The sequence below is a fragment of the Mustela nivalis genome, assembly GCF_964662115.1.
Source record: "Mustela nivalis genome assembly, chromosome: 10".
Taxonomy (NCBI): domain Eukaryota; kingdom Metazoa; phylum Chordata; class Mammalia; order Carnivora; family Mustelidae; genus Mustela; species Mustela nivalis.
In genome coordinates this window covers 99,951,333-99,969,461 of record NC_139029.1, presented here as the reverse complement: position 1 = coordinate 99,969,461, position 18,129 = coordinate 99,951,333, and the positions used below count along the sequence as shown (strand labels likewise).

The following is an 18,129-nucleotide window of genomic DNA, read 5'->3' as shown; positions in this document are numbered from 1 at the left end:
CACTGCATTCAAAAGCAAACAAGGTCGGTATCTTATTCATCTCAGAACTAGCACGTATTTGTGACACAATAGGAATTTTAACATTTCTTAATTCTTAATTTAATTTTAAATTTAAACATTTTAAGTGAATGCCCAGACACAAAACAGTCAAGATTAGCATAACTGGTCTGTCAAGTAAGGGACTCCAAATGGATAGTTCTTTCCCAGAATTAACCTGAGAAGGGGATCTATGGATTGCTTAACTGTGAAAGCTACTTGTAGATAACCACAAAGACCTTTATTCCACTTTAATCTTCTTGCTACCTAATCTCACCATTTTGTATAAAATTAGAATTAGGAATAGAACACATCCCAGAGAGAAATGATCCCCTTTAACAGGAGATGTCTGTTTTGAAAATGGAAGTAAGCAAAGAAGGGTTGACTGTTAAGTAATCTTGTCCACAAAATAACAAATGTTGGAGAGGCTGTGGAGAAAAAGGAACCGTCTTGCACTGTTGGGAATGCAAATGGGTGCAGCCACGGTGGAAACTGTATTGAGATTCCTCAAAAAATTAAAAATGGAAATAGAAAATAGAAAAAATAAAAAATAGAAATAGAAATACCAATAGAAATATTGGTCCAATAATTCCACTACTGAGAATTTACCTAAAGAAAATGAAAACACCAACTCAAAAAGATATGTGCACCCCTTTTTTATTGGAACATTACTTTTTTAGAGATTCATTTATTTAATTTAGAGAGGAGGAGGAGCAGAGAGAGAAAGAGAATTCTGAAGCAGACTCCCCACTAAGCAAAGAGCCAGACACAGGGCTCAGTCCCAGGACACTGAAATCATGACCTGAGCGGAGTCGGCTGTTTAACCGACTGAACCACCCAGGCACCCGGAGCATTATTTACAATAGTCAAAATATGGGAAGATGTGGTATATACTTTTTGTTTGTGTATACATATTTACATCCCATTTTTTTTGTGTGTATACATATTTACACACACACAAAATGAGATATTACTGAGCCATAAAAAAAAAGAATGAAATCTTCTTGTTTGTAACAACAAGGATGTTGTTAGGATGGACCTAGAGGGTATTTTGATAAGTGAGATAAGTCAGAGAAACAAATACTATATGATTTTACTTATATGTGAAATCTAGGAAATGAACAAAAATCAAAAACAGACCCTATAATGCAGAGAACAAATTGATGGTTGACAGAGGGGAAGGAGTAGAGGGATGGGTAAAATGGGGGAAGGAGAGTGGGAGGTCCAGGTTTCTAGTTATGGAATGAAGAAGTCATGGGGATGTAAAGTACAGCATAGAGAATATAGTCAGTGGTGTTGTAAAAATAATAAAAAACTAATAATAATAATCTTGTCCATGTATTTATAGACTTATTACCAAATACCATTCATCCTGTTACAGAATAATTTTTTTTTAAGATTTTATTCATTTTTTTTAAGATTTTATTTATTTATTTGAGAGAGAGAGAACATGAGAGCATACCAACGGTGGAGAGGGAGAAGCAGGCTGTCCATCGAGCAGGGAGCCTTGATGTGGGACTCAATCCGAGAACCCTGAGATCATGATCTGAGCTGAAGGCAGATCTTAACTGACTGAGCCACCCAGGCGCCCCAGAATAAGAGTTTGGTGATTTTTTTTTTTTAATGGAGACATTTCCCTGCCCCCATAGAGAGTATGATCTTAATTCCTAAATTAAGGAATTTTTGGTATAACCATCAATGTTGTAACATCCAGGTCTTCTACAATAGTTCATCTAATGGAAGCATGTAAAAGGTTTAGAAAAGGTCTCAGTTTGATTCCTGGCATCAGTACATTCAGGGGAAAAAAAATCATTAGGAGTTGGATCAATGTCTAGGTTTTTCTGTTTTCTAGGTAACTGAAAGACTGGCTCTTGTATGTTGACTAATATGTAGGTCACCTTTGATTTATTAGAGGAATGCTTTGTCAAAGGGATGAAGACATACCTGAAAACAACTGGGAATAAAGCCTGAGGGGGAAGTTGGACAATAAATAGTTGTCTTTATTTCTCCAGTCTGCAACATCCCAGAAGGCGCTATTCATTAATTTGTAAATAGCCTCCCAAACATCTTCACACAGAGACAAATTTCCCACACTGAAAGAATTTATAATCTTCCCAATCCAGTCCATCTGGAGAGGGATGAGGCTGGGAGTGGGCTGATGAGAAGAGAGACGGGCCTAGGGAGGCAGCTGAGAATTTGGAGGAAAGTTTTTTCAAGGAGTAAAGTTTATGTTGGTTTGGTCTTGTGGAACAAGATACTTGAGTTAAGTACAAGAATAGAATCAAGTTTAATTGAAAAGGTGTCATAAAATAGCATCCAGTAAGAAATGGGGTGGCCACCCAAGCTTTGTGTGTCTCAATTTCTTTTAAGCACTTCATACCACCCCAGATAGCTTCAAGTTTATCCTGGAAGATGTGCACAAAACATCAAAAGATTCCCTTACCTAGTTTCTAGTATTCTAGGGATTATTTCAGGAAGGGAAAAAGAAATCACATTTATTCATCAAATATTTTGAGTATCTACTAGGTACTATATTCTAATCTAGGTTCTAAGTTAAAAGAAATAAAACATACTGAGCATTGTTCTAAAAATTTATATTCCTTGGTAAATCTAATCCTCAGAAGAAAACTTTGGAATGTATATTATCGATTCCATTTTTATGGATGAGAAAACAGTTAAGTAACTTTCCCAAGTCATGCAAATAATAATTGGCAAAGCCTGGATCATCTGACTTCACTTCTTAAGGGGTTGCTATACTACTCTGATTCTTGCAGGGTTCTTGATTCTAGCCAGGTCTTGTTTCCATGAGCTGCTGGCTGATAATGTTGGCAGTGGGGATGGCAACCTTTGTGCATCAAATTCCGCCCGCCATGTCACCATATTAAATACATTAATTCAAGAGTTAATTCAAGCGAAAGGGGACACTTCTCTTTCAAAGACTTTGAGGACAAGCTTCAGGGCAAGAACAGTTAAGCTGAGAACAGACATGGGTCTTGAAACCAGAATTCAGACTGTGAGTGTGTGTGCGTGTGTGTGTGTGTGTGTGTGTGTGTGTGTGTGAATGTAGTTGGCATACAACGTGACATTAGTTTCAGGTATAAAACTTTGTGATTGGACAAGTTTATACATTATGCTGGGTTCACCACAAATAGAGCGACCATCTGTTCTATTATATTGTAATTATAATATCACTGACTATATTCCTTAGACTCTGCTTTTTATTCCTGTGACTTACTCATTCTATAACTGGAGGCCTGTATCTCCTCTTCCTCTCCCCCATTTGGCACAACCCTCTGGCAATCAGCAGTTTGTTCTGTGTACTTACAGTTCTGAATCTGCTTTTTGTTAGTTTAATTTTTACTTTTTATTTTCTATTTTTTTGAGAAAGAGAGAGGCAGACAGAGCACGAGTAGAGCAGGACAGAGAGAGGGAGAGAGAGAATCCCAAGCAGGTGTCGTGCTCACCTCAGAGCTAGACAAGGGGCTCAGTCTCATGACCCCAAGATCATGACCTGAGCTGAAAATAAGTCGGATGTTTAACCAACTGAGCCACCCAGGCACCCCATTTGTTATTTTTTTAGATTACATTTATGAGTGAATCATATGGTATTTGTCTTTCTAGTCTGATTTATTCCATGTAACATACCCTCTAGGTCCATCCATGTCTCAAATGGCATGACCTCATCTTTTTATGGCTGTGTAATATTCCATCATATACATACAACACATTTTCTTTTTTTTTTTTTTTTTTTTTTTTTTTTTAAAGATTTTATTTATTTATTTGACAGAGAGAAATCACAAGTAGATGGAGAGGCAGGCAGAGAGAGAGAGAGAGGGAAGCAGGCTCTCTGCTGAGCAGTGAGCCCGATGCGGGACTAGATCCCAGGACTCTGAGATCATGACCTGAGCCGAAGGCAGCGGCTTAAACCACTGAGCCACCCAGGCGCCCTACAACACATTTTCTTTATCCATTTGTCTTTTGGTGGACACTTAGGTTGCTTCCGTGTCTTAGCTATTGTAAATAATTCTGCAGTGAACATAGAGATGCATATATCTTTTTGAATTAGTGTTTTGTTTTTCCCTGGGTAAATACCTAATAGTGAAGTTATTGGATCATATAGTATTTCTATTTTTTTGTTTTTTGAGGAACCTCCTTACTGTTTTCCACAGTGACTGCACAAATATACATTTCTACCAACGGTGCACAAGTGCTCCGTTTTCTCCACATCCTTGCCAATACTTGTTGTTTCTTGCCTTCTTGATTTTAGAGAAAGGCTCAGACATTTTGATTGGACTCCTTTTGTAGGCAGACCATTTTAAGAAATATTCTAGTTATTGTATTTTAGAACCATTGAGATTTTTTTTCTCCAGAATTAAATGAATGGAGAAACACATTTGTCAGTCAATAATATGGATTGAGAAAAAACATAATAATATGGATTGAGAAGCTTGTCAAGATTCAGATTCTTCATTAATGGGCCAAATCCAGTTATGATCTCCTAGAGGAGATAGAAAAGTTCTTTTTGTCTCTTCGGTTGCCCTTTGGCTACTATTAACTTGCCATTCCACCAAGTTCATTCAGGAAAGATTTATTGTGGCCTACTGTGTGCCTGTTAGAGGCTTGGCATTATCAAAAATCAGTGAGGGGTCACCTGGGTGGCTCAGTTGGTTAAGCGTCTGCCTTTGACTCAGGTCACGATCCCAGGGTTCTGGGATCGAGCCCCACATCGTGCTCCTTGCTCAGTGGGGAGCCTGCTTCTCCCTCTCCTTCTGCCTGCCTTCGGCTTGTGCCCTGTCAAATAAATAAAACCCTAAAAAAAAAAAAAAAAATTTAGGGCAGGTTGCCAAACCAGTGAGCCTTCCCAGAGTCTTTGACCTACAATGGGATGTGGGAAGGGTTGAAGTACAGCAAAGGTGAAAAGGCCTGGGGGAGGGATTAAAAAATCTCTGGGATCCAAGTCTAAGAAACTGGCTAGTAACAGGAAGGGTTTCCTTTTCAAGGAGGAATTTCTTGAGAAGTGAGATCTGAGGCTGAGATTTCTGCTAGTGATTTCAAGGGAAGTCTAAGTCCTATAGCTTCTAAGCTCTCAGTGTATGCCTTTAATTATGCCAATAATTAAAATTAATTAACGGGCTAAAACCTGTCATCTGGGGAGAAACAGCTTGCTGCTAACAGCAAAGGGAAATGTAAACATTTTCTCTTACAAATACTCTCTCCTCTTATCAGATTAGCCACAATTCAAACCCCAGAGCAAACCAACTAGGCCTTCCCAACTGCCACCATTACCCCCCCACAATTTGTCATTAAACATCTTTATTTGATGTGTAATAAGTGTTAGCTTTGGAATAGATCAAAATATTCCTCAAAGATATTTCAAGTACATTTTACAGTCTTCATAATACCACATGAATATGGTTTTAGAAGCAGGTAGGCTTACTCTCATTTTCTTCTTCCTTACATGGAATGTTAATAATACCATCTTTATTGTAAGTCTGTTGTGCTGATTACCACGCAATATGTAGGTTCAATTCCAACTGCCAAGTAGGAGGGCTTCAGTAAATGGTACCGCTTAGGAACTGCCAAAGACAGTCCTTTAAGACAAGGACTTAGGCACAGAAATCAGTTGCATTTCTCTACACCAACAGCAAGACAGAAGAAAGAGATATTAAGGAGTCAATCCCATTTACAATTGCATCCAAAACCATAAGATACCTAGGAATAAACCTAACCAAAGAGACACAGAATCTATACTCAGAAAACTATAAAGTACTCATGAAAGAAATTGAGGAAGACACAAAGAAATGGAAAAATGTTCCATGCTCCTGGATTGGAAGAATAAATATTGTGAAAATGTCTATGCTACCTAAAGCAATCTACACATTTAATGCAATTCCTATCAAAGTACCATCCATCTTTTTCAAAGAAATGGAACAAATAATGCTAAAATTTATATGGAACCAGAAAAGACCTCGAATAGCCAAAGGGATATTGAAAAAGAAAGCCAACGTTGGTGGCATCACAATTCCGGACTTCAAGCTCTATTACAAAGCTGTCATCATCAAGACAGCATGGTACTGGCACAAAAACAGACACATAGATCAATGGAACAGAATAGAGAGCCCAGAAATAGACCCTCAAATCTATGGTCAACTCATCTTCGACAAAGCAGGAAAGAATGTCCAATGGAAAAAAGACAGCCTCTTCAATAAATGGTGCTGGGAAAATTGGACAGCCACATGTAGAAAAATGAAATTGGACCATTTCCTTACACCACACACAAAAATAGACTCAAAATGGATGAAGGACCTCAATGTGCGAAAGGAATCCATCAAAATCCTTGAGGAGAACACAGGCAGCAACCTCTTCGACCTCTGCCGCAGCAACATCTTCCTAGGAACAACGCAAAAGGCAAGGGAAGCAAGGGAAAAAATGAACTATTGGGATTTCATCAAGATCAAAAGCTTTTGCACAGCAAAGGAAACAGTTAACAAAATCAAAAGACAACTGACAGAATGGGAGAAGATATTTGCAAACGACATATCAGATAAAGGACTAGTGTCCAGAATCTATAAAGAACTTAGCAAACTCAACACCCAAAGAACAAATAATCCAATCAAGAAATGGGCAGAAGACATGAACAGACATTTCTGCAAAGAAGACATCCAGATGGCCAACAGACACATGAAAAAGTGCTCCATATCACTCGGCATCAGGGAAATACAAATCAAAACCACAATGAGATATCACCTCACACCAGTCAGAATGGCTAAAATCAACAAGTCAGGAAATGACAGATGCTGGCGAGGATGTGGAGAAAGGGGAACCCTCCTACACTGTTGGTGGGAATGCAAGCTGGTGCAGCCACTCTGGAAAACAGCATGGAGGTTCCTCAGAATGTTGAAAATAGAACTGCCCTATGACCCAGCAATTGCACTATTGGGTATTTACCCTAAAGATACAAACGTAGTGATCCAAAGGGGCACATGCACCCGAATGTTTATAGCAGCAATGTCCACAATAGCCAACTATGGAAAGAACCTAGATGTCCATCCACAGATGAATGGATCAAGAAGATGTGGTATATATACACAATGGAATACTATGCAGCCATCAAAAGAAATGAAGTCTTGCCATTTGCGACAACATGGATGGAACTAGAGCGTATCATGCTTAGCGAAATAAGTCAAGCAGAGAAAGACAACTATCATATGATCTCCCTGATATGAGGAAGTGGTGATGCAACATGGAGGCTTAAGTGGGTAGGAGAAGAATAAATGAAACAAGATGGGATTGGGAGGGAGACAAACCATAAGTGACTCTTAATCTCACAAACAAACTGAGGGTTGCTGGGGGGAGGGGGTTTGGGAGAAGGGGGTGGGATTATGGACATTGGGGAGGGTATGTGCTTTGGTGAGTGCTGTGAAGTGTGTAAACCTGGTGATTCACAGACCTGTACCCCTGGGGATAAAAATATATGTTTATAAAAAATAAAAAGTTAAAAAAAAAAAAAAAAGACAAGGACTTAGTACACATGTTTTTAAAAAGTGATAAAAAAAAGAAGTAAACTCTCATGGTGTCGTATTTTTTCCAAAAATGTAGCTGATCTAGAATGTTTCAAGAAAACATTATCTTCATCTGAACCACTTTATTTGGCAAGTAATCACGTAGCTCAGGAGGTAAGACTTTTTTTTTTTTATAAATTTTTTATTTTTTTATAAACATATATTTTTATCCCCAGGGGTACAGGTCTATGAATCACCAGGTTTTGCACTATTGGGTATTTACCCTAAAGATACAAACGTAGTGATCCAAAGGGGCACGTGCACCCGAATGTTTATAGCAGCAATGTCCACAATAGCCAAACTATGGAAAGAACCTAGATGTCCATCAACAGATGAATGGATCAAGAAGATGTGGTATATATACACAATGGAATACTATGAGGAGGTAAGACTTTTGTAAAACTACTCCCCTCTCCTTTATTGTACTTGAAGATCTGCATTTCCCAATGAGGAATGCCTAGAAACTGTCTCCCTCCTCCCACTCCACTTTTCTGAGGCGGCTGGGGTCCGGAGGAGGTTGTACCCTCCGGCTGGGGTAGGAGGAGAAGGATTATAAAAAAATCACTTACTCTAACCCTGCTCAACCCATCTCGTTTCTTCCCACGCTGGAACCTGCTTGGAGGGATAAGTGTGAGAGAGGTCATTGGGAAGGGTGTGTGTCTGTGTGTTCTGTTTCATCTAGACCTCTACAAGGGTACTGCAGAGAGGAAGCCAGGGGCCCTGGTTTCACCAAGCTCTGGGCCACAAGGGAGAGAGAACGATCCTTGAGGATTCTTTGGATGTTCTCAGGAAAAGAGTTTGCTCTGCCCTGGGTATGTTCAGCATTTAAATCATATAAACCTAAGGAAGCCTTAGATAATGGACCAGGAAAACAAATTCAGTTACATATTCTATGCACCACCCTTCAGATTAATGGACAGGTCTCCTTGTAAGGACCAAGCTTTACCACCAGACTCACTCTTACTCAGTTGTTCACCTGGGTGCTAGCCTTTACCCTTTCACTTCATACACTCTCCCTGAGCTTTCTCAACATCATCTGCTCTGAATATTGAGTTTGATTATATGCATAGTGTATCTTTTTTCTGATTATAAAAAGAAATATATTATTTTTTAAAAGTTCATATAATGAAAAAACAGCTAATATGAGAATAAAAATTAGATATAATCCCATCACCCAGAAAAATGACTCCTAACCTCCACATAGGGGTAGGGTTTCATGACCTGCTTCTTTCCCATTTGTCAATATGTTCCTAACCTTTTTATGTTATTACTAAATGTCCTTTTACTATGTAATTTTTAAAGGTTGGATAGTCTTCCATCAGACTTATTATTAACTTACAGCCAATGTTCAATTACTAGATACGTAGTTTATGTTCATTTTTCCTATTATAAATGAAGTATAGAGAAAGTTAACATACCTCTCATGTTTCCTTCAGATAAATTTTAAGATGTAGACTCATTGGGCTAGTGGCCATGACTTTTAAATTTGAATGAAAATTGCCATATCAGTTTGATGTGGTTTTGGAATATAGGTGAGGTTCGGTGGGGTGTGGTCCAAAGACAACAACCAAGAAAGAATTCTTGAGATACCTTTGGAGCAAACCCGTGGTTTTATTAAAGCTCGGGGACAGGACCTGTGGGCAGAAAGAGCTGCTGCCCAGGGTTGTCAGGTGTGGCTGATTATATAGTCTGAGAAGTCAGGAGAAAAGGGAGGTTTCAAAAGAACTTTCAAACGCTAAAGAGGATCTACAAGATAATGGAGGCCTTGCCATTGTCAAGTTAAGGTCGCTGGGCACTTCCTGGAGGAACAGTTCCCTCTGCCCTGCTTCTCTTATCTGTCAATGGGTTGCAAGTCATAAGGACATTTAACAGTATCTACATTTCCTTCTGGAAGCTAGGTTATTGATAGAAATGCTTTATTCTTGTAAATTGCTAACACATTTGTAAACTGAGGGAGACTCATGGCTTACAGAATTGTGATCTCTCCAAGTTAACTAATTTTTTTTCCCTTTCCTTAGCTTTTGGGCGGCTAGGAGTGCCTGAGGAATGTCACTTAAATCCTGTGGCAGGTGGGGGTTGTGTGGAGTCAGCTTCTGCTCTGTCCTAGCTCTGCTTCTGTTCCCTCATCAAGCTTATACTGCAGTTGTTAATATATGAGGACAGACTCCTCACAGCCTCCAAAACACTATTACCTTTTTCTGATTTTTACCAAATTACTAAATTGGTGGGGAGATAAAGGGTGTATCTCATTGTTAGAATGTTTACATGTTTGCGGTAACTGGAGATGCAGTAGTTTTCGTGTTTGTTAATCATTCCTTTTGTGAATTGACTATGTAGGTTCTCTGCTTGTTCTATACTGTGAAATTATGTTTTCTAATTTTGAAGTTTTGAATCTTCAGTTGAAATTTTCTACACCTTCAGCATGTATTCCTCACACACACAAGCTTAGATAAATGTTCATCTCCTTTTTTTTTTTTTTTTCTGGTTCTTTCTATGATTTGTTTTTAATATTTAACTCTTTAATTTACTTGGAATTTATTTTGGTATATGGAGGAATGTAGGGACCCGGCTTTCTTTTCCTCTGAAGAAGTGAGCCTGTTCCTTTCCATCATTTGCTGTTGTCAATCTTGTCCTTACTGATTAAAAATGCCACCTTGATCTCAGAGCCTGTAAGCATCCGGAGCTCAGGAGGGGACAAGGTTGTTTGGGTGGAAGAAGGGAAGTGGGTAGGAGGGAATGGTGTAGAGAAAGACAGTAAGAAGGAGATTTCAATCTTATGAGTAGCATTTTGTCAGTTAGATCAGCGGCAAAAATGACAAATGCTTTCATTTGTAAAGTCTGGATGTATGCCAAGGAGTATTTTCTGTTTTTCTGGGGCTCTGTTAAAAAATGTATGGGAACTATATATCCCCTGGAAATTTAAAGGAATTACCAGTAAATTGAGCCCTGGACCTTCTTAACAATGTTATCGTCTCTTCTCTAGTGGTTTCCCTAGAAATGTGACTTCGTTTGAGTCAATTTTTCTAATTAATTTTTTTCTAAAACATCATCATATTTTAAATTGATTTAGCATATGGTTTAGCAGAGTAATCTCTCCGTATTTTGTGTCTGTGTCTGATTCTTATTTTGTATATTGTAATCATCTTTTTACTTGGTGAGATAAGCTCAAGTATTCTATAAGTGTCTCTTTGTTTTAATTATTTAAAAAATATTTCCAAGTGGTTGGAATTGTTTTGCATATGATCACTATTTTTTTTTTCCATTGTTTTTCACTGGGCAAAAGATGTAGCCAGGACGATTTCTTTTCAGAATATTTAAGATTCTCTTCACCATGATTTTACACAATTTTAAAAATTTTACACAATTTTATTTTTAAGTCATCTCTTCACCCAATGTGAGGCTTGAACCCCAAGATCAAGAGTTGCATGCTCTATGAACTGAGCCAGCCAGGTGCCCTTTACACAATTTTTATGAGCACTTAATAAGATTGCCCATTTTATTTTTGCCTCGGTGATCTGCCAAAGACTGAAAGAAGCATGTTAAAACTTCTACCACCATTGTGTTTTTGCCAACATTTTTTTTTAACTTCTTAGTAATATATGTTTCATATGATTGTTCTTAATGTTAGTAATGGCACAAAAGATTCTTGTTTGACTATTACATCGTTATAGTGTTTACTAAAAAGAGGAGGAAATTGAAATCATTGCGTTCTTAGTGGGAGTCTTTGAGGGAGTTTAACCTGCTAACATTTATTGTCATAACTGATATTTTGAGCTTCTGCCATCTTATTTTTCTGGCTTGTATATTTCCTTACTATGTTATGCATAGTCTATGTTTTTCTATACAGATTATGTTTCTTATGTGATAAAATATATATAACGTAAAATTCAGCATTTTATCCATTTTTAGGTGTAAAGTCGTGTGACATTATGTACATTGACATCGTTATACAACATCACCACCCGTTCATCTCAAGAGCTGTTTTATCTTCCCCAACTGAAACTCTATTCATTAAACACTAAATGTCCATTCTTTCTCTCCCTAGCCTCTGGGAGCTACTGTTCTACTTTGTATGAATTTGCTTACTTTAGGTATCTCATATAGGTGGAATCATACAGTCTTTGTGCTTTTGTGATTGACTTATTTCACACAACATGTGCTGAAGATTCATCCCTGTCATAGCACGGTGTCAGAATTTTCTTCCTTTTCAGATTACATTCTGTTCCATTGTATTGTACACCCCATTTTATTTTATAAACACTTGGATTGCTTCTACTTTTTGGGAACTGTGAATCATGCTTCCATGAATATAAGTTTACAATATCTGTTTGAGTTTCTGCTTTGATTTCTTTGGAGTATTCAGAATTTCTATCTCATGGTAATTATATGTGTAATTTTTTGAGGAATTGCTATACCGTTTTTCACATTGGCTGCACTATTTTACATTTCTAGCAACAATGCACACAGTTCTAATTTCTCCACACACTCACCAACATCACTGTTATTTTCGTTTCTTAAATTATAGCCATTCTAATGGATGTGCAGTGTTAACTCATTGTGGGTTTTGATTTGCCTTTGTAATGATTAGCAATGCTGAATATCTTTTTCATGTGCTTTTTGGCTACTTGAAGCTCTTTGGCTAAACAATTATTCAAGTCCTTTGCCCATTTTTAAACTGAGTTTCTTTTTTGTTGAGTCCTAAGAGTTCTTCACATATTCTGTATATCAATCTTCTATCAGAGTGATTTGCAAATATTTTCTCCCACTCTGTATGTTTTCTTTCACTCTTTTGATGATGCCCTTTCATGCACAAGGTTTGAGTTTTGATATAGTCTAATTTGTTTTTACTTTTGTCACCTATGCTTTTGGCGTCCTATCTAAGAGGTCATTACCAAATCCAAAGTCATGAAGCTTTTCCCCTGTTTTCTGCTAAGAGCATTATGGTTTCAGTGTTTACCCATTTAGGTCATTGATCCATGTTGAGTTAATTTTCCTATATGTATAAGGTATAGATCCAACTTCATTTTTCTGTCTGTGAAATTCAGTTGTCCTCATGAATTTGAGTAAATTTTTCAGGATGGCTTTGTAGTTGCATGCTTTCTAAATTCTTAGTTATCTGAGAATATTTTTGCTGTCTTCATGATGAATAAGAACATTTTCTTTCAAAGCTTTGTCAACTTGCTTATAGTCTATCACATATTGCTATAGAGAAGTCTGAGGCCATTTCATTTTTTGGTCTTTTTAAGGTTGTTTTTCTCCATCCTAGATGCTGGTAGAATTCTTTGCTTATCATTTAAATTACAGAGATTTGCTTGGGCATGCCTAAATAATCCTGACTCTTCATTATGTTGTAGGGAACATGAGTCCTTTATTCCCTGGAGGAAAGTTGTTATGCCTTCAGGTTTTATTTTTTGATTGAGATATTCATGTACAATAAAAATCCACTCTTTTTTAAAATGTACAATTCAGTGTTTTGTTTGTTGGTTTGTTTGCTTTTTAAGATTTTATTTATTTGTCAGAGAAAGAGAGAACGAACATGTGCAAGCACAAGCAGGGGGAGTGGCAGGCAGAGGGAGAAGCAGACTTCCTGCCAAGCAGGGAGCCCGGTGCAGGGTTTGATCCCAGGACCCTGGATCATGACCTGAGCTGAAGGCAGAGGCTTAACCAACTGAGCCACGCAGGCGTCACAAGTCAGTGGTTTTTTAAAAAAGCATATTCATAAAGGGTGTAAACATCATAACTATATGGGGTGAATATTTTCATCACCCCAAAAGAAACCTTGTACCCGTTAGCAGTCACTCCCCATTTCCACCTGCCCCAGCCACTGCCAATTACTAATTTACTTTCTGTCTGTATGCATTTACTTAATTTTAGATACTTCATTGTGACTTCTTTTGGGTCTGGCTTCTTTTGCTTAGGTTCATTCATGTTGGAGCATGAATGTAACAGCATTTAATCCTTTTTTATTGCCAAAATAATATTTCACTTTGCCATTGCCAATCAATATCCCTTACAAATAATATACCACATTTTATTTATTCATTCATCACACAGTAGATAACTGCATTGTTTGTACTTTTTGGCTATTATGAATACTGCTGCTATGAACATTTATGGACAATTTTGTGAGAATGTAAGTTTTCACTTATCTTGGGTATATATCTAGGAGTGGAGCTGCTGGGTCATATGATAACTCTAAATTTTTGAACTATTGCCTGGGTAGCTCAGTCAGGAGAACATTTGACTCTTGATCTCAGGATTGTAAATTCAAGCCCCATGTTGGGTATAGACATTACTAAAAAATAAACAATTTTTTGAGGTACTGCAAAAGTGTTTTGCAGTGTGGCTGTACCACATCACACTTCTGCTAGCAATATATGAGATTTCTATCTTCACATCCCCCCAATATTTGTTATTGTCTATCTTTTTTATTATAGCCATCCTAGTGGATGTGAAGGGTCATCTCATTGTTCTTGATTTGCATTTTCCTGTTGACTAATAATATTGAGCATCTTTTCATGTGCTTATCTGTCTTCTTTATTGAGATGAGTATTCATATCCTTTGCCCCTTTCTTAATTGAGCTAATTGTCTTTTACTGTTGAATTTTTTTTTTAAAGATTTCATTCATTCACTTGATAGAAGACACAGTGAAAGAGGGAACACAAGCAGGAGGAGTGGGAGAGGGAGAAGCAGGGTTCCCGCTGAGCAGGGAGCCCGATGCGGGGCTCGATCCCAGGACCCTGGGATCATGACCTGAGCCGAAGCCGGACACTTAATAACTGAGCCATGCAGGTGCCCCTACTGTTGAATTTTAAGAGTGCTTTATATACTCTGGATACCAGACCTATCAGAAATATAATTTTTAATTATCCTTTCCCATTCTGTGGGTTGTCTTGATAGTGATCTTTAAAGCACAATCACTTTTAATTTTTGTGAAGTCTAATTTATCTATTTTTCTTTAGTTCCTTGTGTTCTGAAGTGTCACATCTAAGAAATCAGTGCTATTCTTAGGTCATGAAGATTTACACCTAGACATTCTTCTAAGAGGTTTATAGTTTGAGCTCTTATGTTTCGGTCAGTGCTCCATTTTTAATTCATTTGTACATGGTATAAGGTAGGGATCCAAATGCTTTCTTTTGAGTATGACCATCCATTGTCCCAGCACCATTTCTGAAAGGACTATTCTTTTTCATCTGATTGTCTTGACATTCTTGACCAAAATTAATTGGCCATAAATGTATGGAGATTTTTCTCCCTGAGCTCTGAATTTTATTCTATTGTTCTATATGTTCATACCTATGCCAGTATCACAGTCACGATTACAGTTGCTTTGTAGTAAGCTTTGATTAGGAAGCATGAATTCTTCAATTTTGTTTTTCTTTCTCAAGATTTTTTGGACTATTCTTCGTCCCTTGCATTTGCATATAGATTTTTGAATTAGCTGGTCGGTTTTTGCCCCAAAAGGTAGCTGGAATTTTTATAGAAATTGTGTTGAATTTGTAGATAAATTTGGGGAGTATTGCCATCTTAATAGTGGTAAGTCTGCCATCCAATGAAAGTGAAATATCTTCTCACTTACTTAAATCATATTTAATTTCTGTCAGTGTTTTGCAATTTCAGTGTATAAGTCTTACACTTCTTATGTTAAATTTAGTCCAAAGTATTTTTAAAATTCTTGATGCTACTATATATGGAATTGTTTTCTTAATTTCATTTTCAGGTTGTTCAGTGCTAGTGTATAGTAATGAAAATGACTTTACTGATTTTTGTAAATTGATCTTTATCTTGTATATACCAACTTTCCTGAACTTGTTTATTAGCACTATTATGTTTTTGTTGATTCCTCATGATTTTCTATATATAAAATCATATCATCTGCAAATAGAGATCATTCCTTTCCAGTCTGGATGGCTTTTATGTTTTTTTCTTGCCTAATTACCCTGGCTAGGACCTCCAAAACAATGCTAAATAGAAATGGTGAGAGTAAACATCCTTGTCTTGTTCTAATCCTAGGGAGAAAGCTTTCAGTCTTCACCATCAGGTATAATGTTAGCTGTGGGTTTTTAGTAGATGGTCATTTACATATGGCCTAACAAACTTCACAGTTTGTTGATTATTTTCTTTTCTTATCATGAAAGGTGTTGGATTTTTGTCAAATGCTTTTACTGCCTCTACTGAGTTTATCATGTGGGCTTTGTTCTTTATACTGTTAATGTGATGTCTTACATTATTTGGTTTTTATATGTTAAAACCACCTTGCATTCTTGCAGTAAATGAGTACCATTTACTCATCATATGTGTCTGGTCCTTATATATGTTGCTGAATTTGGTTTGCTAGTATTTTGAGGATTTTTCAGTCTATACTCATAAGGGCTATTGGTCTATAATTTTCTTTTCTTATGATGTCTTTGTCACGTTTTTGTATTAGATTAATAATGACCTCATAAAATAAGTTGTAAAGTATTTCCTCCTCTTCTATTTTTTTGAAGAATTTATAAATAATTGTTATAAATTCTTTTTTAATTATTTGGTAGAATTCACCTGTGAAGCCATCTGGTCTGAGGTGATTTTTTTTTCTGGGAAGTTTTTTGATTCCTAATTAAAACTCTTTGTTTTAGATCTATTCAAATGTTCTAGTTCTTCTGGGATCAGTTTTGGCAGCTTGTGTCTTTTACAGAAATTTGCTCATTTAGGTTATCTAATTATTAGCTACAAATGGTCATAGTGTTCTCATATTATTTCCTCTGTACTTTAATAGAATCACTGTCCCCTCTTTCATTCTTGATTTTGGTATTTAGAGACTTCTCCCTTTTTTTCTTGATTATTCTAACTAAAAGTTTGTCAATTTCATCGATCTTTTCAAACAACCAAGTTTTGGTTTCATTGATTTTTCTCTGTTACTTTTCTATTTTCTGTTTCATTTAATTCCATTCTCACCTTCATTACTTACTATTTATAGCTTTTCTTGAGTTTAGTTTGCTCTTCTATTTTTAGTTTCTTCATGTAGAAGTTCACATTATTGACTAGAAATTTTTCTTTGTTTTTAATGTAGGCATTTACAGACATAAATTTCCTGCTAATCAATGTTTTTACCTGCAGTCTGTATGTATGTTATGTTTTCATTTCTGTTTTTACCTGCAGCCTGTGTGTATGTTATGTTTTCATTTCTACTCATTTCAAAGTATTTTAAATTTTTCCTTGTGATTTCATTTTTGGCCTGCTTGTTATTCAGGAGTGTGTATCTTAATTTTTACTTCTGCTTTTTTTAAAAAAATTTGTTCATTTATTTGAGAGAGAAAGCATGAGTCATGGGAGAGGGACAGAGGGAGAGGGAAAAGCAGACTCCCCACCAATCAGAGAGCCTGACATGGGCCTTGGTCCCAGGACCCTAAGATCATGACTTGAGCCAAAGGCAGACACTTAACTAGACTGTGTCACCCAGGTGCCCTTTTACTATTTTTGAATTTCCCAAATTTCTTACTGTTACAGATCTTTCTTTCTTTCTTCCTTTCTTTCTTTCATAGGCTCCACACCCAGCATGGATCCCAATGTGGGGCTTGAACTCACAACCCTGAGACCAACACCTGAGCTGAGATCAAGAGATGGATGATCAACTGACTGAGACACCCAGGTGCCCACTGTTACAGATTTCTAATTTAATTCTTTTTTGATTCAAGAACATACATCATGTGATTTCTGTTCTTCAAAAAATATTGATATTTTATTTATGGCCATACATATAGTCTCTTCTGGAGAATGTTCTGTGTACACTTGTGAAGAAAGTATATTTTTCTATAGATAGGTGAGTGTTTTATAGATGTCTATCAGATCTAGTTTCTTTATAGTGTTGTCCAAGTCTTTGGTCTGCTTTTTGATCTTTTGTCTACTTCTTCTATCCATTATCAAAAGTGGGGTATTGGAGTTTTCAACTATTATTGTTTAATTGTCTTTTTCTCTCTCTGTCAGTTATTGTTTCATTTATATTAGGTCTTTGTTGTTAGGTTTAGAATATGTTTATAATTGTTATATCTTTTTGATGAATTGACCCCTTTATCACTTCAAACTATCTCTGTCTCTAGTAGCAATTTAAAAAAAATTTTTTTTATAAACATTTAATATATTATTAGCCCCAGGGATACAGGTCTGTGAATCACCAGGTTTACACACTTCACAGCGCTCACCATATCATATACCCTCCCCAATGCCCATATCTAGATTGATATAACCACTCCAGCTCTATTTTTGGTTACTGTCTTTTGTTTTGTTTTGTTTTCACATTCTTTTACTTTAAGCCTATTTATGTCTTTGAATTAAAGGTATGTCTCTTATAAATGCTATGGAGTTGGATCATATTGGCTTTTATGAATTGGTTTTAAAATGTATTTTGTCATTCTCTGCCTTTTCATTAGTGCTCTTAATCCATTTACATTTAATGTAATCATTGATAAGTTAGGATTTACACTTGCCATTTTTCTATCTGTTGCTGTATATTATGTCTTTTTTGTTCCTCTGTTCCTCCACTACTGCCTT

General features: G+C 36.7%; 1 protein-coding gene across 1 annotated transcript in view; it reads right to left on the bottom strand.

Moving 5' to 3' along the window:
• Positions 1–4,018: 4,018 nt before the first annotated feature.
• The window catches only part of LOC309841674 (uncharacterized protein), a 44,591-nt gene continuing 30,480 nt past the window's right edge, over positions 4,019–18,129 (bottom strand). Inside the window, exon 5 of the mRNA XM_082684962.1 lies at positions 4,019–4,062. Within this exon, the coding sequence (XP_082541088.1) occupies positions 4,044–4,062 (19 nt within the window). The 3' untranslated portion in view covers positions 4,019–4,043. The remainder of the gene's footprint in view (positions 4,063–18,129) is intronic.